Source organism: Vicia villosa, unplaced genomic scaffold, assembly GCF_029867415.1.
Source record: "Vicia villosa cultivar HV-30 ecotype Madison, WI unplaced genomic scaffold, Vvil1.0 ctg.000912F_1_1, whole genome shotgun sequence".
NCBI classification, from domain to species: domain Eukaryota; kingdom Viridiplantae; phylum Streptophyta; class Magnoliopsida; order Fabales; family Fabaceae; genus Vicia; species Vicia villosa.
In genome coordinates, this window is record NW_026705410.1 from 158891 (window position 1) to 180356 (window position 21466).

The 21466-nt window shown below is 33.5% G+C and overlaps 1 protein-coding gene and 1 pseudogene across 1 annotated transcript; both read right to left on the bottom strand.

Moving 5' to 3' along the window:
* Nucleotides 1–9391: 9391 nt before the first annotated feature.
* On the bottom strand, nucleotides 9392–14507 carry LOC131632197 (dol-P-Man:Man(6)GlcNAc(2)-PP-Dol alpha-1,2-mannosyltransferase-like; annotated as a pseudogene).
* A 1772-nt stretch (nucleotides 14508–16279) lies between these two features.
* Nucleotides 16280–20842, bottom strand: LOC131632205 (phosphoenolpyruvate carboxylase). Its single transcript, XM_058902988.1, has 11 exons — nucleotides 20694–20842; nucleotides 20218–20411; nucleotides 19573–19964; nucleotides 19407–19491; nucleotides 19071–19293; nucleotides 18893–18996; nucleotides 18697–18790; nucleotides 18445–18599; nucleotides 17359–18357; nucleotides 16876–17262; nucleotides 16280–16793 (listed from the first exon to the last, which is right to left on the bottom strand). The coding sequence occupies exons 2-11, from the start codon at nucleotides 20380–20382 to the stop codon at nucleotides 16497–16499; spliced, it is 2901 nt and encodes a 966-aa protein (XP_058758971.1). The 5' UTR covers nucleotides 20383–20411; nucleotides 20694–20842; the 3' UTR covers nucleotides 16280–16496.
* Nucleotides 20843–21466: the final 624 nt, after the last annotated feature.

Consider the following 21466-nt stretch of genomic DNA (forward strand, 5'->3'; position numbering starts at 1 on the left):
AGAAGCAAGGTTAACGATTCTGCACCAAAACAACTTATATCAAACTTGCTGAAACACTGTTCAATTCTAAACTCAGAATCTTCATCTTCATCAAAGCTCACTACATTGCTGTTGTAATATATTAGTGAGATTAAGCTTAAACGTTAAGAGAAATATCACAGTTTGTGATTAACGCTTTCAAGAAGCATTTGTAATACTCTTAGAATTGATTACATTAAGTTGTAAGGAACTAGAGTGATCGTGTGGATCAGAATACTCTAGGAAGTCTTAGGAGTGAACTAAGCAGATTGTAACTAGAGTGATCGTGTGGATCAGTAGACTCTAGAAAAGTCTTAGAGGGTATCTAAGCAGTGTTCCTGGAGTGATCAGTGTGTGATCAGAAGACTCTGGAAGACTTAGTTGCTGACTAAGTGGAAAACCATTGTAATCCGTGCGATTAGTGGATTAAATCCTCAGTTGAGGTAAATCATCTCTGCGGGGGTGGACTGGAGTAGTTTAGTTAACAACGAACCAGGATAAAAATAACTGTGCAATTTATTTTTATCTGTCAAGTTTTTAAAGCTACACTTATTCAAACCCCCCCCCCCCTTTCTAAGTGTTTTTCTATCCTTCATGTTACCGTTGTGTTGCTCAGCAGAGCCAGATGTAGATGCAGGTGTAGACTTTGCAGTTTCATCAGCCATCTTTTACTGAAGCGTTTTTCTCTTCCTGAATCTTTTCTAAACACGGTTAAGTGCTTGCACCTTAGAACCGGCGCTCTGATGCCAATTGAAGGATAGAAAAACACTTAGAAAGGGGGGGTTTGAATAAGTGTAGCTTTAAAAACTTGACAGATAAAAATAAATTGCACAGTTATTTTTATCCTGGTTCGTTGTTAACTAAACTACTCCAGTCCACCCCCGCAGAGATGATTTACCTCAACTGAGGATTTAATCCACTAATCGCACGGATTACAATGGTTCTCCACTTAGTCAGCAACTAAGTCTTCCAGAGTCTTCTGATCACACACTGATCACTCCAGGAACAACTGCTTAGATACCCTCTAAGACTTTTCTAGAGTATTCTGATCCACACGATCACTCTAGTTACAACCTGCTTAGATAACCTCTAAGACTTCCTAGAGTATTCTGATCCACACGATCACTCTAGTTCCTTACAACTTAATGTAATCAATTCTAAGAGTATTACAATTGCTTCTTAAAAGCTATAATCACAAACTGTGATATTTCTCTTAACGTTTAAGCTTAATCTCACTAATATATTACAACAGCAATGTAGTGAGCTTTGATGAAGATGAAGATTCTGAGCTTTTAATAGAACAGAGTTTCAGCAAGTTAATATGAGTTGTTTTTGTGTAGAATCGTTAACCTTGCTTCTCATCAGAACTTCATATTTATAGGCGTTGGAGAAGATGACCGTTGAGTGCATTTAATGCTTTGCGTGTTCCGTACAGCATCGCATTTAATGTTGTACGCTTTTGTCAACTACCTCGAGCCTTGTTCACGCTGTGTCTACTGACGTTGCCTATAATAGCTTTTAACGTTCCTTTTGTCAGTCAGCGTAGCTTGCCACGTGTACTTCCTTCTGATCTGATGTTTGTGAATACAACGTTTGAATATCATCAGAGTCAAACAGCTTGGTGCAAAGCATCTTCTGATCTTCTGACCTTGAAGTGCTTCTGAGCGTGATACCATCAAAACTTCAGTGCTTCTGATCTCATGTTCTTCTGATGCTTCCATAGACCCATGTTCTGATTCTGCTTCGACCATCTTCTGATGTCTTGCCAGACCATGTTCTGATGTTGCATGCTGAACCCTTGAGACAAAGCTTCTGAGCGCTGAATTATGCATACTCTTTATATATTTCCTGAAAAGGAAATTGCATTGGATTAGAGTACCATATTATCTTAAGCAAAATTCATATTGTTGTTATCATCAAAACTAAGATAATTGATCAGAACAAATCTTGTTCTAACATCGACAACCAACGTAAAATTTTATTGAATCTCTATGACATAGATCAACTATATCATACCATGAAGTTATGGGAAAGAGTGATTGAACAGAGATTAAGAAAAGAGACTCAAGTCACCAAGAATCAATTTTGTTTTATGTCAGAAAGGTCGACCATGAAAGTGATTTATCAATTACGGCCTGTGATGGATAGTATCAGATGTACCAACAAGACATGCATTTAATTTTTATTGACTTGGAGAAGGCGTATGATAGAGGGCCTAAAGAGATTTTATGGAAAGCCCTAGAGAAGAAAGAGGTTAGGATTGCATATATTCGAGTTATTCAAGGTATATATGAAGGGGTAACGACTAGTGTTTAGACACAGGGTGAGAAGACAAACGATTTTCCTATTATAATTGGTTTGCATCAAGGTTCAACCCTAAGCCCCACCTTTTTACCTTAATTTTTTATGTACTCACAAAACACGTCCAAGAGCTAGCATCGAGATGCATACTTTTTACAAATGATATAGTCCTTCTTGGAGAATCAAAGGAGTATTTAAATGAGAGGTTAGAAACTTTGAGACGATATTTAGAAACGCGTGATTTTCGCCTAAGTAGAAGTAAGACTGAGTATATGGAATGTAAGTTCAACAAAAGAAGAAGTGTTTCTAACTTAGAGGTGAAAGTTGGAGACCATATTATCTCTCAAGTCACACGGTTAAAATATCTTGGTTCTGTAATATAGAATGATGGAGAAATAGAAAGGGATGTAAACCACCAAACTCAAGGTGGATGGTTGAAATGGTGAAAAACATCAGGTGTTTTATGTGATGCATAGGTACTGCTCAAGCTTAAGGGAAAATTTTATGGGACTACAATAAGACCTGTGATATTGTACGGGACAGAATGTTAGGCGGTTAAGAATCAACACGAGAATAAAGTAAGTGTAGCAAAGATGAAAATGTTGTGGTTAAGAATCAAATATTACTTTTTAACTAGAGTATGGGGTAGGACCACCTTATGCACAATTCTTTTTTTCTCACATATTGTGTCGAAGTCTTTCGACACATATTCTCCACCACCATCAACCCTTAGAGTCTTGAACTTTTGATCACTTTGTCTTTTTACCATATATTTAAACTTGGAAAATACCTCAATCACTTCACTTTTCTTCTTGATCGGATAAGTCCACAGTTTTCTACTAAAGTCATCTATGAATATGATAAAGTATTTGTTACCCCTAATTGAATCCACCTGGATAGGACCTCACACATCAGAGTATATGATTTTAAGAATTTCCTTAGACTTACTTCCTGCATCCTTGCTGAAGCTATTCTTGTGTTGCTTTGCCTGCACACATTCCTCACATACTTCATTTGGAATTTTGATTTCTGGTAACCCTGAAACCATGTTTCTTCTTTTTAAATCTCTTATGTCTTTGAAGTTGAGATGGTCAAGTCTATAGTGTCTTATCCATTTATCCCTACTAAATGTAGTTGACCAACATTTGTGCTCCTTTACATTAAGTTTAATCCTGAAGGTTCTATTATGAGACATATGAGCCTTCAAGATTAACCTTCCACCTGAGTCGAGAACTCTCATCATCTTATCTTCAATCGACACTTTGTAATTCTTTTCGACCAACTGCCCTATGCTAAGCAAATTGCTTTTCATGCTTGGTATATATAATACATTAGAAATTACTGACCTTTTTCCATCTTTTCTCATAATCAAAACTTCATCAACACCTTCAGCTATTACAGTATTGTCATTTGCAAATTTCATCATGTTCTTCATCGAGGGTTTTATGTTGACAAACTAATCTTTCCTACCACTCATGTGTGATGAGCATCCTGAGTCTAAGTACTATTGGTCCTTGAATTTTTCTTCATCTCTTGTTGTGACCATCAGCAACATCTCTTCGTCTTCATGCAGCATCATTTTCTTGATTCTTTTGTTTTTCAGGACAACCATTATAGTACTGGCCATACTTCTGACAATTGAATCACTAAATGTGACTTCTGTCAGGTTTTCGTCCACCACCTCTTCATCTACCTACAACACCACTTCTATGATTGCTTTGGTATGAGGGCCTTCTTTGATTCGACGAATTTCCTTCTTGTTAGTTTCCTTTACTAGTCGAATTATTGTAGCCTCCTCTGCCTTATTTGTTGAACCATTTTCCTTTACCTTTCTTTTCTCTTGCTGACTGCGCCTATAGAGCCACGTCACTCTTCGACTTGCCTGCAACTCTTTCAACCATTCTTTGTTCATGAGATTCAAGCGTCCCTTGAAGTTCTTCCTTTGTCCGTGTTGATAAATCTATCAATTATTTTGTGGCTACTACCACGTGATTGAATTTTGGAGCCAATGACCTCAAGATCTTTGTAACAAGTGATCTTGATGTTAGCGTTTCTCCACATATCTCAATTTGATTCACCAGTTTCGTAACCCTAGTGAAAAAATCAGTTATGCTCTCATTTTCTTCTATCTGAAGCAATTCATATGTTTTTTTGTAAGTTGTAACCTCACCTCTTTCACCTTTCTGGCACCTCCAAACAATTTCTCCAGAATTTCCCACGCTTCTTTCGCTGATTCAACATCACTCAATTTTTCAAAGTTATCTAGATCAACACATTCATGAATTATAAAGGGGGCTTTATAATCTTTCTTCTTCAATTCTTTGTGTGCAAAATTTTGTTCATCCGTCACGTATTCTGCAAGTGGTGTTACTCGGGACTTCACAAGATCCCAAAGATCTTGATAGAAAAAAACAATCTTCATCTACTTACACTAGTTCTCGTAATTCTGACTCTTCAAAATTAGGAGACTCATTGAAAAATATCCACTCGGATGATTCATCAGATGATTCGTCGTGCTATGCTTTCCAAAAATCACACAACTTGGCTCTAAATACCATATGTTGGAATTCCACCAAAAACTAAGAGAATTTCGAATCAATCTTGATGAACAATAATCAATTCTTCTGATTGATTTTGCCTCTTGTTCTTCACTCGAGTGAATCAACCACACATTAGTTGCGAGATGATTTCGTTGTACAATGAATATAAGAGAAGAAAAAAAAGATGAATTGGAGAAGAAAAGAGAAATTAGGGATAAAAAAGGGTAGAAGAAGATAATTCTACAGAGCTTCTCTCTGCTATCAAACTAAAAACTTTATTCAATTTTTATCCACACTTTATAAATGATAGGGTACCTCCCTATTTATAGACCGAGATTGCTTACACACTAAACAATATCTAACAAACTAACTAAAGCATACAAAATAATGCTTAGTCTAATTCTACCGAGGCTAACCTTCGACATTTCGACAACTTGCTTCGACACACTAAAATTCAACAACAACTGACTCTATCAAGTTACATGTTTTGACACAGAGAATTACTTTCTTAACCTCTCTTAGGCTGATTTGTTTGTAAATTTAAAGAAATTGAAATATTCATTATTGTAATTGAGCGGTTAAACAATTTATCTAAAGTTTAAACGTTATCTCTAGGTTAGAGTACCCTCGTATACATATTAACAAATTATATACTTGTGAGAAACATTTCAACTTATAAACCGTCTTATACATATTAACAAATTATATACCTGTGAAAAACATTTCAACTTATAAACAAAATAATCAAAAAAAATTACTTGCTATTGTTTGTAAATTAATGAACAATAGAAACAAAAGTAAATTTACGCTCTAGGTAAAAAAATATTGTATTGGTTTTTTTTTTACAATAATTACTTTTACACTATATTTTTTCGGAGAGAAATTGCAAAGAGAGGGTGGGCAAAGAGAGAAGTAGGAGAGAGATGTTAAGATGTTAAAATTCCTTTATTTAGTATGGAGATAACTAGAAAATGGATATAAAATAAGAAAATTTCTTCACCCACCTCCTAACCTTCTTGCCCACCCCTGGTGAATTTACCACACTACCCCTTGTTTCGGAAGTTCATTTCCGAAAAGGTACTTTTTTTTGTTAAAAAAGGTGTTTTCGGAAATGTATCTCCGAAAACGTGTTTTTTTTAATATAAAATATTAATTTCGGAGATGCATCTCCGAAATAAAGTTACTTTTCAGAAAATGTGGTGTTTTCGGAAGTTCATCTCCGAACGCACCCCCTTGGAGAAATTCGGAAATGAACTTCCGAAATATTCCAAGACCAAATTGGTCTTGGAATGTTTCGGATATACACTTCCGAAATAATTAATAATTATTAAAAAAATTAAAATCAAGGTGAATCAATACAATTAATAGGTATAAAATCAAGGTGAATCAATAAAATGAAGGTGAATCAATAAAATCAAGGTGAATCAAAACATCCTAAACTATTTGAAAGTTAAAAATTATTTTACTAACTTATATAAATCAAAAAAATTTTAATTCCATAGGTAAATTTTGAATTATATAGAATTAAATATAAAATTTATTCATTAAATAAAATTAAGACAAAATCTTTTTTTAATTTTTTTAAACTAAATAAAAAATTATCTCATTTTTAATTATGAATCAGAATAGAAATATATAAATATATAATAATAATTATTAATTTTGTAAGTGAAATATATAAATATATAATATATAAATATATAATAATTAATATATAAATTTATAAATATATAATAATTATTATAAATTAAAACACTCATTTTTTTAACTTTTATAATTATTATATAAATATATAAATATATTTATAATTAATATATAATAATTATTATATAAATATATAAATATATAATAATTTTTATAAATATATAATAATAATTATAATTATTATATAAATATATAAATTAAAACACTCATTTTTTTAATTTTTTTTGTAAATACATAATGATTACTATAAATATATAAATAAAAAATTATAACTCATTTTGTAAATGAAATTATTTTAATTATTTTAATTAAAATTATTTTAAATTTTAAAATATGAATCAGAATAGAAATATATAATAATCATTATTCATAACTAATAAATTATATCATAATATATAATTATTATTATTTATTACTCATAAATTATATCAAATTTATAATATATAAATTAATTCATATCCTAAAATTAATTTTTAGATTTTTTTTTCGGAGATGCATCTCCGAATTAATCAAAATCCCAATTTTTGGGATTTTTTCGGAAATGCACTTCCGAAGTCTAAAAAAATTTAGAAAAAAAATATTTCGGAAATGCATTTCCGAAGCAGGGGTAAAATGAGATTTTCGCTGGGGGTGACCCCATTGGGAGGTGGGTAAAGAAAAAACCTAAAATAATGTAGATCCCATCAATTTTGTGGCTTTGTCACATTTGAAGAGCCATGGGAGAAATATATTGTATTTTCACTTTCATTTATGTCATTTTGTTTTTACAATTTCTTTTTTACTAACTTCTCTTATAAAAAAAATACATCAAATTATTTTAATATTGCATTTTTACTTTTCATCAACTTCTCTTTTATCAACCAATAACTTATCACATTTTTCATAAATTTCTCACTTTTAACATTCTTTCTCAAATATTTTTCTTTTCTCACTCTTTTTTCAACCAAACACACCATTAACTTTTCATAGTAGGAAATAGGAATGGTGGTTGGTTCATGCCTATCAATCAAAGCTTAACACGAAATGGCATCTATGTCTTTTTCAAAGTGAGTGTGATGTTTGAGATATTTAGAGGTTGGGATTGGACTTATTAGGTGGGTATCAGAAACTATTATTGAACTTTCCTTTTTCGCAATGTCCTTGCATTATGTTTTTTTGTTGCTTTTCTACTCAAATACATGCAATAATTTAAAAAATTTAGTAAAAGAGTATTTTAATTATTCATTACGATTGTTTTTTTGGTTTTTCCTAACTTATAAAGTTTGGAGTGTTTTAGGCGCCATTCATGGCACTTGCTTTGTCTAACAAAATTTATTTTTTGACTTAAAAAATTATAATTTTTCAAAAGAAAATATCATAAAAAGTCTTAACATAAAGTTTATATTACATTTGTATTTTTAGTTATTAGACATTATTAGAGCTGTTTTCGGTCTAGTCTGATCCGGGTAATTCCTCTCCTGGAAAATGGATTGAAATAGTTACCGGATAAATCGAGATCAGACTAAAATAGTGATGGATTTTTTTTAGGACCGAAACCGAACCAATATTTTCGAATATTTACTAAATACTTGTTTTGAACTAGACCGGAATTTGTGTTGGTTGTTGTTGACTAAAATTTGGATGAGATTAGATACTTGGTTGGTTATGTTGTTGGATATTGGGCAAAAAAATTATCCATTAGTCTGATTCTATTGGCTCGGTTCTCTGATGGATCTCGAGTAAACCCGTCCAAATACAGCCCTAGACATTATGATAAAAATAAATATAAAAAAGAAATAGGAATAATTTTATAAATTGTAACATACTTAAGTGAACACTTCAGTACTTTTGAATTTGATTGACTACCGATACCTTCCTCCAATCAAATAAAGATATTCAATCCCACATCATTTTTTAATATTATATTATTTTTAACAAAATTAAAATTTTAAATCAATTAACACTAAGGGTGCGTTTGTTTCAAGTTACAAAATAACATTTTCGGAAATATGATATTGGAAATACATCAATCCGCTGGTAAAGGGTGGAAACCCAAAATTTTCATAAAATAAAGTTAAACTAACTTAACTTCCCACTAATACTTACATTTATTTTATTTATATATTTTATAATTTCTAAATTAATTTAAATTTACAAACATTTCTATGAAATTCAATTTTTCACCAAACATATTTTTTTATAATTTTTAAATTAATTTAAATTTGCAAACATTTCTATGAAATTCAATTTTTCACCAAACATATTTTTTATAATTTTTAAATTAATTTAAATTTGCAAACATTTCTATGAAATTCAATTTTTCACCAAACATATCCTAAGAATATGATTTCAAGGAATAATATTTTATAGCTTAAAAGAAAAGTCTTGGATACCGGTACCCAACTAATACTAAAGGGTATTAAAGAATTTGCCTAAAATTTATTCATTTATATGTTAAAATAAAAAATTAGACGGTGGACAACATTGCAAACTATTTTTGACAAGGACAAATGCTAATGTGACATAATTGATTTTTTGAAAGGATGTGACATAATTGATGTAACAACAAGAATAATAATTTAGTACTATTTATGGACTATGAAAGGAGTGCGAGTAAAGGCTTTTTAATAGTCTAGTAAAAAGTTTGCATGATTGTATTAGAATATTCTTTTCTTTTTTCACCAAAATGGAAAAGCTAATTTTGCTAAGGAATAAATAATCATATAAACACTGAAAGAATTGCAAAAACTATAGTAATTTTAATTGCAAAAACTAAAAGAATTGTCTGATAATCTGCAAAGGCATAAGATCAAGTTTATTTTTGCATGATGTTAAAAGAGTTGCTACTGTGGTTGGAATCATATAAACATTGCAGGAGTGAAGATATGTTACTATTTAGATGGTAGTAATTGGAGTAACATTAGACTTCAACTATACAAGTTTAGTAAAATAGATGTTTCAGCAGGAACAACATTGTAGACATTTAAGTGAAGATTAGAACTAAATCAAAATACTCAACAACAACAGCATGGGAAAAATCCTACAAGATTACTGTCTAACAAAACTGTATTTTTCATGTAAATCCCACCGCCATAATCAAGGACTATTCAAACGTTCTTTCTCCGGTTGAAAAGAATCAGTGGGTTACTCTTCTGAGGAGTTTATACATGCCGAAAACATTCTTTTCTTGCCAGAGGTAAGGGATGAAAAACGACCTGTATAAAGCTGGCGAAAGCTCCCTATCCAAATAAGGTAATGCGGCAACGGTCTGAAAACATATGATATATCAGAACATGTTTAGAAGATGTTAATGTTAGTATTTAATATGAAAATTTTCATGAATGTTTATTACCTCCCATGTTGACATGTCGCTACCCCGCGTGTCAGGTAAGGTCGCTTAAGCTGCAGCTCAACAAGGAAAGTGCATTCATCGATATCATGAAGCTGCCAAATCAATGTTAAGTCACTAGTCAGTTTCCTTCTAACAAAAAATGACAAGAGCCAAAGAACTACAGGGAAAGTTTGTTTCAAAGTATTAAAACTTGGATGAAACAAATATGGAGTTCCAGCCAACTTACAAATTGCTTTTCTGATGCTATGTTTTTGTTGTTAAAGTATGGTGGTGCTGCAGAAGTTCCGCCTAGGGTAGAATTAAATTGGAAGGGAAGAAGACCTCCAAAACCATCATCGACCCATCGAACTTGTCCCACAAAATCTGGGACGAAAAATGATGATGGGTAGCGATGCCATTCACTTCCAACACAAAGTACAGAACCTGCAACAAAAAGGAACAAAGTGCTATTAATACAAAACCTCTTATTACTAAATATTACTAGGAAGTTATTATGTTATTAGTGGCAGTAAGTATATTATTTAGAGCAATTATGTTTTAGTAAATTTTGGGTGTTTATTTGTACAAGTTCTATCACCCGGTATCAGCCCATCAATCTTGGAATTTTGGGTGTTTAATGGAGAAGATGCATACTGGTGGATATTATGCATCGAGGAACATTTCGAAAAGAGGGAAACACCAGAGGAAAAGAAACTGACAGAGGCGTTCAAGTTACTCACCAGTTGTGCTATGGTGGAATCAACACCATCAATGGGTTAGTTGGCGTTTTAAGCCGGAATATCGGGACATCTTGCCTATATCTAATGAAGAAGAGGAACCTGAGTTTGAATTGGAGTGGTTGACAACAACTCAAGGTTCATTTAATGTACAACCTCAAGACATTAACCAAGGAAATCATCTAAATCACACAGTGACAGCAGAAGAGAAAGGTTGGGAAGAGGTAGAAATGGGGAAAATCGAGATAGGGGTAGAAAATGCCCTTGTGAATGTCACGATTGTGGAAATGTGACAAGAGAGCAAAGCGGATTTGTGCAAATTTCTTAATAATGAAGAAAAACATCCCTATTTAACATCGAAATGGGATCACTCAATATGATAAAAAATTGTTATGTATACTCGAATAACAGCTAGATTTCAAGCTACAACAAATTACTTATCTTTAAGTGTCATTTACTTTCCTTTTTAAATGAATTTTCGGAGACATAGCATTCCTTACATATTGCAGAATTTAGTGAAACAGCATGAAACATCACCTAATTACTACTGCAGTATTCCAGTTGACTTTGCACACTTAAAAAAAAAAAAAAAAAAAAACAGAACCAAAGCCATCAAAAGTTTGATCCTCACCATTTGCTACATCGTCGTGGTGCTCTAAAAGCTTGTAAATCTCTATAGGAGCTGAGTAACCATGAATCAGAGAAAATGTACGAGCATGAGAGGAATATAATATAATGCTCAGAACCACCGGTCTCAGAAATTTGGCTACCTGCATTTAGCAAGAGTCAAATCCAGAAAGTACTTATTGTTTCCATATTATCAGATATATAAAGAAATTGATAACTCACCTTCACTGTTATAGAAGTGTCAAATGAATCGTACTTGTCACGGAAAAGATCAGGAAAGCTCTCAATGACAGCAGAAGCAGCAATACAAATAAGTGGATATATTGGATAAAGGAACCTGGATAGGAAGAAGGATGGACCAAAAAGATCAGTAATTTGCATCCAGTGTAACTGCAGATCTTATAATGACAATAAAATATGCATATCACAACTATTTCACTCAAATTCACATGCTGAAGGAATTATATTAAAGCTCTGTTTGGATAAATAGCTTAATTAGGCGCTTATCATAGAAGAGTTTACCTTTAAGCTATTTCTATAACAAAAGTAGTGGAAACAAGAGTTTGATATCCATTTCATCACATAACATACAGTAAAATAATATACATTATGTGTACAACGTGCAAGTGTATTGAAACTGTTCCTCAAATAACACAAAATGCTTAAATTTGTAAAAGAAGAACATGTATAAAAATTGCCAAACCTTTCTTCTTTATGTGGCTGCAGAGACATAAAAGCCAGCCAAATGTATAAAGGAGATATCACAATCAGTAGGTCTCTCCCATATTTCTTCTTAACAATAGGCAAAAATCCCAAGAACAGTATAGCAAGAACAAAACAAACGTTGAAATTGTTAAATCCATTCTTCAGATAAAAAAGAGGTCCTTCAGTGCCATAAAGATGGCTTTCCCCGCCTCCAGCTACATTGTATATTAGAAGATTCAAAACAGATGAAGTCCATCTTCCATAGTATTTATAGTCAGTAACTGCTGACAATGCCTGCAAAACATTACAACGGTTACAAAATTAACAATATAAGATGCAAGCACAACTATAAGAAATGTTTTAATCGGTTACAACATTTGATAGTATAAGAAATGTTTTAAAAACAAGACAAAACCAATCTTCACTCGGTTGAAATGGGAACCGGCCAGTTCGTCGGCTGTTTTGATCCCGATTATATTGCAGTCTGGTTGAACCGAACTGGATCCAGATTGAAATAAGGTTGAGCAGTTCAACCACAGTTGTCATCAGGTGCGATCGTGGTTGAACTAATTAAATCAATTGAATCATGACCTAGAGGTCTCAGTGGTTCAATCTCCGGTTTGGTTTTAAGAAAATTGGGTATAGGCATAATTTTTAGATCACAATAGGCCAACATGAGAGGAGGAATCAGACTTACAAGAAGAATTACTGATGTGACAGCCCCAGCAATAAATGCCCGTTTGAATTTTATATATAAAGAATAAAGTGTCACCGGAAGGAAAGCCAAGATTGAGAATGGCCAGCCAAGTATCACACCAATGGCAGAAACAGCAACTGCTGCAGCATGCTTATCAAGAAGAAATAAACCCGAAGCAAGAGAGATTGCATACATGGAAAACGAACTTGGCAAGAAACCTGGAGACAACATACAATTGATAAAGAATAATGAACCATGAAATAAAGAATCTTGCTCAACGTCTTATTTATTTATCAATTTACTTTAAGTGAGGTTGAGAATTATCATCAAAGGCAAGTATGCACAATAACGAAACGAAAAAAAGAGCCAAAGGCTCACTTACTTGTGCTAGCAAAGAAACAGCCGCTGGTTAAGCACAGCATAGCAAGTGTATACGAAGCCAATCGTTTTCCATACTTTCTCGAAAGAGCTACCACAAGAACAGTCTCAGTGGCAACTGAGAGAAAACCAAGAAAAAATCTCACAGCATAGAACACTCTAACCTACAACAGTATAAAACAAAGGTGTCATTAAGAGCATAAACAAGGGGAAAACTTCAATTTATAACAAATAAATAACCAAGCACGGGTGAAAATCTTACTTTTTCATCACCAAACAACCACAAAGCTGGTCGAGCCACTACTTCATGAAATAGAAGGTACAAATACGACCGAAGAGCAAATTGTGAACTGCAACTCAAACACACCACAGCTCCATTGTCAATACCATAGCGGAAAAAAAAGCTTAAACTAAACCCAAAATATCCCCGGTCAGGACTCGGTATTGAATCCCAAACCACAATGCTAAGGGATTGGTTATTTACCACATCCGCCACACCGCAATGATGTCCAACACATACTTCTTTTAGTTCATTTCTCCCCAGTTATAGACAACACCTAACAAGAGCAAAATCAAAGTGACATTTTCCCCCTAAATTTATTTTCCCTCCCATAATTAGCGGTGTACATGGGTGCATATCGACCAGCGAACCTACTTACCCAAACTGAACCAACTCACTAACTACCCGAACCTGTTCATTTACAGTATACCCAACCCAACCCACATTTCCTTGTCAAAATCAAAACTAACCAACCCAATCACTTACAGATTGATTTAAACGAAACCCAGTCCAACCCAACCCGTGTACACTCCTACCCATAATCTCATTTACAAATGATACACATAAAAAACAATCAAAATCAAAACTTTTTCACTTCTCCCCTAACCCATCTCACAAAAATGCTAAATCTTCCTAACAAAAGCAAAATGCAACACAACCCCAAAAAACCCATAAAAAGAAAACACAATCAACATTAACCAAAGTTGAAATAGCAAGAAAGAGAGTGATTTCTTCACCTATATTCCCATGTTTGGAAGCCAGTTTTGTAGAGAAGGTAATGAAGCGGCTCCCAGTAATTGAAAACCTCATCACAATCATGGATGATATTCGAAGTAGCACTCATATACCTTAACAATCCCAAAGCAACAAACGGCAATACCCACTTCAACCCTTCGTCTTTGCCGTCCGATTTCGCAGGTTTGTCGAGCTTCGAGTAAGAAGACGATGGCGCTGGTGGATCCGACGGCTGAGAGCGTCTCTGCCTTATTGCCTGAGACGAAGCCATCGATCAAAACTGAATGCGGAAATGGAAAATTGAAAATTGTGGTTTTCTTCTTCTTCTTTTGATTCTTTCGATGTTGTTTTTCAAAAAAGTTTGAAAATTATAACAACACTTGAGATAATTTTCTTCCTCCAAAAGCAATTTCTTTACTTTTTCTTCTGCAGCTTTTGCCTACACATATTTTCCTTTACTGTTCCTCTAGTTAAATTTTTTTTTTTCTGAAAAATAAAATGTTCAGTTCTTATTATGATATAGCCTATAAGCACAAATATAATAATAATTTAAATTAATTTAATTTGTGTTTCATAAATTTAATAATTGTTTCTAAAAGAGTAATTCAGAGTTAAAATGATTGAGTCTCGTTAAGTTTTCCTTTTATAATTATGAACGAACATCTGATTGTATGGACGTTGATAGGTGTGTAAAAATATCTTATTACATAAATTTGAATTTATTTTATTCTACTTATTCACATTTAAAATGAGTAAGTCCTTTCAGTCCTTTCGTAATCTAGAGTGAACACGAATTGTAATAGAAATACATAATTTTGAATCTAAAATAAATGAATCCTTTTAGCGTTTTTCTAATCCACGCTATGTCATATTTCAGGATCACACATGTCTCTCTTATATTATTATCTAGAACTTGAGTATGTTGTTCCCATGTTACTTGTTATTAAAGACATGTGACATGAGGATAATAATTTGGCAGGAGACCACAACTCCATCACGAGAATTACAAGAGTATTAGATCGACTTTAAGATGAACGGTATTTTAAGATCTAAATGATCGTCCAAAATATTCTTTAAGATTAGCGATCTTTTAAGATCTAAATGATCCTTCAAATAATTTTCATGTGTTCTTCGTCATTAAAGAAATGTGACATAAGGGTAATAATTTGATAGAGACTACAACTTCATCCTCATGATTATGAGGGTATTAGCTCGACTTTAACATATATGTTCTTCTAAGATAGAAATGAACCTCCAAAGTTAATCTTTGCCTTAACGATTCTCCAAGAGTAGTTTTAAGATTTGGATTGAGTGACTTAAGCTATTGATAACTTAGGTAACTTTAACTCTAAATCAATATTTCTCTCTCAATAAATAATATTATTTTAATTATACATTTATCTTTTAAATATATCAAAGTTTCAAAGTCACAACAACAGTAAAGTCACTTAGTCCTCTCCCTCAATTTTGTCATGTTAAGTCTTTCAAATCTAATTTCAATTTGAGTGGCAAATTGTATGGTTGAGAGTGTTATACTAGTCTACGGTTTATCAACAATGTTAAGACATTGTAGATAACTCGGTTGTATTCGATTTATAATTAAGTATCTATCTGAGATGCTATCAAAAAGAAAAGAAATAAACTATTTATTTAAATAGTCTAAATCACTTAAAAAGTTTTCGACAAAGTTGTCTAATTTATTTGAAAAAATATCGTTTGAAACACATTTGAATCAAAAAGATTTAATTAACACATTTGAATCAAACATTCATTTAATTATGACTGTGACAATTCACAAGATTCAAAAAGGTTTTCTTTTACTAAACATTTTTACACTATATGATTGGATATTAACTTCACAAATACCACATTCCAATGCAAGCTTGTGTGAGAAGCTCCAATTTGTTGTGGTGAGAAAACATTTCCAAAATGAAAAATTGAATTTACTTAAAATTATTAAAATTTAAACATGATAGTTATACTAAAAAAATTCGTTCAATTAACTTTTGTAAAAATTTATTTAAATATAAATCACTTTTAACTTCGACTCACTTTTAGGCAAAATCAATCTTATATAATAAACGCATTCAGAATCAATTTTTTTAACTGTAAAACCAATAACACGGATAATATTGTTTCAAGAAAGTAAATATTTTCTATGTTTTACTGTTTCATATCATTAAATCATTTAAATTAGAAAGTACTAGTATCGAACTAGAAAGTGTATAGTATAGCACTCAACAAAAATTTCTGCAATGAAACATAACATCAATTGCATTAACTCATCTGTGTGGAAACAAAGTAAGGAAACACACCAACAAAACCTGATGTGAGATTCTTATGAAAAGGAAAAAAAAAAGCACTCACATGAAGTGCTTGATTGCAACTAGATTTAACTAGTATTTATGATTATCTTGGCACAAACTTAACACAAAGAAACAGATACAAACAAAGTAACCAAAATTTAACCGGTGTTCTGCATGCCAGCAGCAATACCCTTCATGGTAAGAATGAGTGTGTCTTCCAAACCGGGAGCGTATTCACTTGTCGGATTCAACGTTACGAGTTCATCAGCCGGTTTGCTTGCTTCAGGAGACTCTCTTGAAATGGGCGGACGCGCATTCGCGCTACTGTTTGGGTCACGGATCCTTTTCAATGTGTAAGCTTGGAAAACGTTAAGGGTTGTGATGTAAGAATCACGGAGTCTCAGTCTTTGCTTCAAGTAGGGGTCACCCTCAAGAACTTCCTTGTGTGTAGCCACCTACAATTAAAACCAAACACAAATCAGCTTGTGAAATAACTAATAATCAATCTAGTTCTTAGATGATGAAAAGGATCATTACCTGAAGTAAGAGTTTCTTAGTTTCTTCGTATTTGTTCCTCAATTGTTCCCCGAATGGCCACAGATCCTGTGAAACCAGGAGCCTATCATTCAGTGCTGCGATTCCCGGGTCTCCCTTGGCGAACACCATTTCAACTAAATCAATTGTGACCCTAAAGAAAGGCCATTGATTGTACATATCTTGCAGCATATGAAGATTCTTTACATCCTTCTCGATAACTTGTTTAAACGCTGCTCCAAAGCCTAGCCATACTGGAAGATGAAACCTTGTTTGTGTCCATGCAAAGATCCACGGTATCGCGCGCAGTGTTTCAATGCCTCCACTAGGCCTTCTCTTCGCCGGTCGACTTCCAATGTTCATCCTCCCATACTCCATCTCGGGTGTAGCCTACATGACACACAGAAAGTTGACATGAATGTTATAATATGAAAAGTTCACAAAATTACAATGTTTTGCTAAGTTAATGATTTTGTGATGACTTACCAGACGGAAATACTCAACAAAACGTGGTTCCTTAAACACAATTGAACGGTACTCCTCGGTAGCAATGACAGCCATCTGATCCATCAAGGCGCGCCATTCCGGTTTTGGAGAACTTGGGGGACGCATTCCGTGTTCTAGAGTGGCAGCAGTGAAACGTTGCAGTGTTCTAAAGCACAAGTGCTCCTCACCGAACGACTGTTCAATAACTTCACCTTGAACTGTCACACGAAGTGATCCGTGAATTGTCTCTGGTGGTTGAGACAAGATAGCAAGATGAGTAGGTCCACCTCCTCTTCCGACAGTTCCACCCCGACCATGGAACATGGTTAACTTAACACTGAATTTCTGAGCAACATTTATGAGCTCCTCCTGAGCCTTGTATAGCTGCCATGCTGCAGAAAACCTTCCAGCATCTTTACCTGAATCAGAATATCCAATCATAACTTCTTGCTTCCCGTCTATCCGGTTTCTGTACCAGTCGATCGAGAACAACCGAGCCAAAGCAGCAGGAGCAGCCTCAAGATCGTCAAGTTTCTCAAACAATGGAACAACTCTCAACGGATTCTTGATTTTGCATTCGCGTTGGAGAAGTTCAACGGCCAGCACGTCAGACGGTGCAGTTGCCATTGATATGATATAGGCTCCAAAGTTGTCTGATGGCAGTTCAGCGATGACATGGAATGTGTCTAAAACATCTCTAATTTCATCGGTTTTTGGTAGGTCGGGTCCAAAAAGCGGTCTCTTGCCAACCAACTCAGACAAAAGCCATTCCTGTCTTTTTTCTTCAGACCATTCTTGGTAGGATCCAATTTCCAAATGTTTGGTAATCGCATCCATCACGTCGGTGTGACGGTCCGACTCTTGCCTTATATCAAGCCTTACCAGTGATAGCCCAAAAGTCGAGACTTGCCTCAAGAAATCAAGAAGGCTTCCATCGGCAATTGCACGATCACCACAAGCACAGAGTGATCTGTAGCAGAGTTCAAGAGGTTCCAAAAACTACACAAATTAACGTAAGTTAGTACCTGTCAAACCAATAAATTCATTCAACCAAATAAATTGCATTGTTGTCATAGAAATCTATACCTCATCAACATTAGTGAATGTGGCTTCTTCAGGAATGTCAGAATATCCATGAGCTAAGAGATAACGAGAACGCTCACGAGTACGATAGAGCTTGTCCCTTATATCACCGAGCACAACTCGGTATGGTTCATTTAAAGGAACTTTCTTCCAAAATTCTGCATTATGGAATGAAATCAAGATTATCACAAAAATGAACTAACCAACATATATTCGCTAATATACATAATTAACATTAAAGATTAAGATTATTACCTATATAGTGTTTTGCAACTTCATCTTTCTTGGAATTCCCGTGAAGTTCTTCAGCACGAACACGTAGCTCATCATTGCAACGCCACATAGACAGCTAAAGAAACAAAAAAAGAAATCGGTTAAAAAGTGCAAGAATAATGAACTAATCTAAATGATAATTTCAAAAAGACGAAGAAAAAAGAGAAATGTGAATTACTTCAAACATAAGATCTTCAATCTGCGAATAATACAGATTAGCAGCCATCATTCTAGCAAGCAAGCAAACATCTCTTGTCACTTCAGGAGTCACTCTCGGGTTACCTGCGTCGTGTTATCTCATTTAAGAAATCACATCGGATTTATATACATAAATGCATAACAGATAAAAATCTTACCATCACGATCACCCCCCATCCATGAAGAAAACTGAATAAGAGGCGCATTATAAGGAACGCGTTCGTTAATCCCTATGTTCTTCAATGCTGTATCAACACGGCGAAGAAATTTAGGAACACCCTTCCAAATTGTTTCGTGGAAGTAACTCATCCCAGCCCTCATCTCATCTTGTGGTGTTGGAGGAGTCCTCTTGATTTCATCGGTACGGAATGCAGCTTGAATCTACAAAAGAAACGCAAGAAAATCATTTCAATTTTGGAGAAAAATCATAAAAATGTTGAATCATTTCAATTTGGCGAAAAGCAAACAAAATTGAAAAAGACTTTGATCCTCACCTCCCTCTGGAGAGATTCATCGAGCTCCTGCTTATCATCAGGAGTGATGTCTTTGGCATACAATTGAGATAAACAGTTCCTTACCCTGTGAAAGAACAAAAAAATGTTCAATTTTCTTATCTATTAATATTGAAAGTGATAAAAAAGTCTATGTTTCAAAACGGACCTTGCATGTTTTTGAAGCAACGATCTCCGAACCGACTGAGTCGGATGAGCGGTAAGAACCAGATCAACAGTCTGGTTCTTCAACGCATCAAAAACTTCCTGAGGAGATTTCTTCATGTTAAACACAAGTTTCTTGAGAGTTTCTTCGATATCCGACTCCGTAGTCGCATTGCTCTCATCCCTGAAATCTCCTTTCTTCAACTTGTTCCTTCGACGATGCGCAATCTGAACCTCCTCAGCTAAGTTGGCCAAGTTAAGCATGTGCGAAAAGGACTTCGCAACAACAATCGAGTCTCCTGCATCTAAACCCGTTATCAATTTTCCAAGCTCTTCGAGCTTTTTAGGATCATGCTTTCTTTCATACTCAGCCGAAAGCTCATACACTTCTTGAACCTACACAACAACATAATCATAATCATAAGTCATAAGTCATTTTTCTGTTATCAATGAAAACTTTCCCTCTAAAAGTCCTTTTTCTGTTAAAGTCAAACAAACATATCAAAAAGACATGTTTCCTTAAAACACACAAATCAATAGACAAGACAAGACCCAATACCCAAAATCTGTCAGAAGAAGCAAAAATCAATTGAAAAGACACACACATACAAATCATAAATCAAAGAACCAAAGAAAGAAGAAAACTCACAGAATCCTTGAGATCCTCCCCATGCAAATCCTGAAGAATATCAAGAAACCGATCCAGCAAAAGAGCATCATACTCAATAAGTTTATCATCTTCACTCACTTTCGCAGGTGCCAATTGCCTAAGCTGTGCATCAATGGATGCCATTTTTTCCATCTTGTTTGCCATTGTAGCCACTCACTCACACACAAACTCACCTATAAAACAAACAACTCATCAAATTAACAAATAAAAAAATTCAAACAACGTTAAAAACCACGAACTCAAAACCAATGGCCGAATCAAAACAACAACAACATCCATAAATTCTTAATCAAATCCCAAAAAGCACGAAAGAGATTGACAAATAGAATATCATGAGTGGAAAACACGTACGTAGTACTAGTGTGTTACAAGTACAACAAACGTAGGATTTTTGTAACCTATGAAAACATGTAATGAAAAACATAGGATTTTTTTTCGGAACAAAAATTTAGTACCTGTTTTATGTGCCAGTAAGATACGAGGAAGAAGAAAAAGAAGACAAGAATTGGAAAATTTGGATCAGAATTCAGAAGGGCAGTGTTTGTGATCTAAAAAGTTACGTATTGGAGTGTCTTTATATAGAAAACTAGAGACATTTTTTTATGTCAATTAATATATACTAAAGATTTTTTTTTTTTATATTCCTTTTTGGTAGCATATATTGGAATATGCTCTTAGTTTTCAATATTCTTCGTATATGTTAGGTTTATACATAGAAGAAGGTACTTTATTTTTATTAGAAATTATGAGTCTCATGCATTTGTTTATTTTTTATAAATTAAAAGGAATTTATTATAAGTAAAATAATAATAATAATAGTTTTAGAAAATTAATAAGATTAAGAATATATTTTATTTCCTGTTTTTTAGAGATTTTTTTAATTGAGTAATTTTATTCATAAAATGTGGATATTTTTTTCAACTAAATCATAGCTCATAATATTGTTTTTTTGAAGTCTTTTTCCCATTAGACTCGGTTTTTTCGGTTGGGAATTAAGTATTAATTTATTTCATATATAAATAGTTTGATTAATAAGAAAGAAAATATATTAATTTGAGAATAATACACAAAATAATAATTACACATACAATTTAAACTATTATAAGGCTACAAATATATGACTATATTAATGTAGTAATGTAGTATAAAATATATCGTGTCTATAAAGACCAAGTGACAAATATCATCATCTATTGATATGAATTGCAACACTTAGAATTATATTTTT

Excerpts from the sequence above, each read along its gene's own strand:
- LOC131632205 (XM_058902988.1), bottom strand. The coding sequence starts at position 20,382 with ATGGCAAACAAGATGGAAAAAATGGCATCCATTGATGCACAGCTTAGG. Across the intron at positions 19,492-19,572 it reads TTGCTTCAAAAACATGCAAG|GGTAAGGAACTGTTTATCTC; the intron begins GTCCGTTTTGAA and ends GTTCTTTCACAG. Across the intron at positions 18,600-18,696 it reads AGTTGCAAAACACTATATAG|AATTTTGGAAGAAAGTTCCT; the intron begins GTAATAATCTTA and ends TCCATAATGCAG.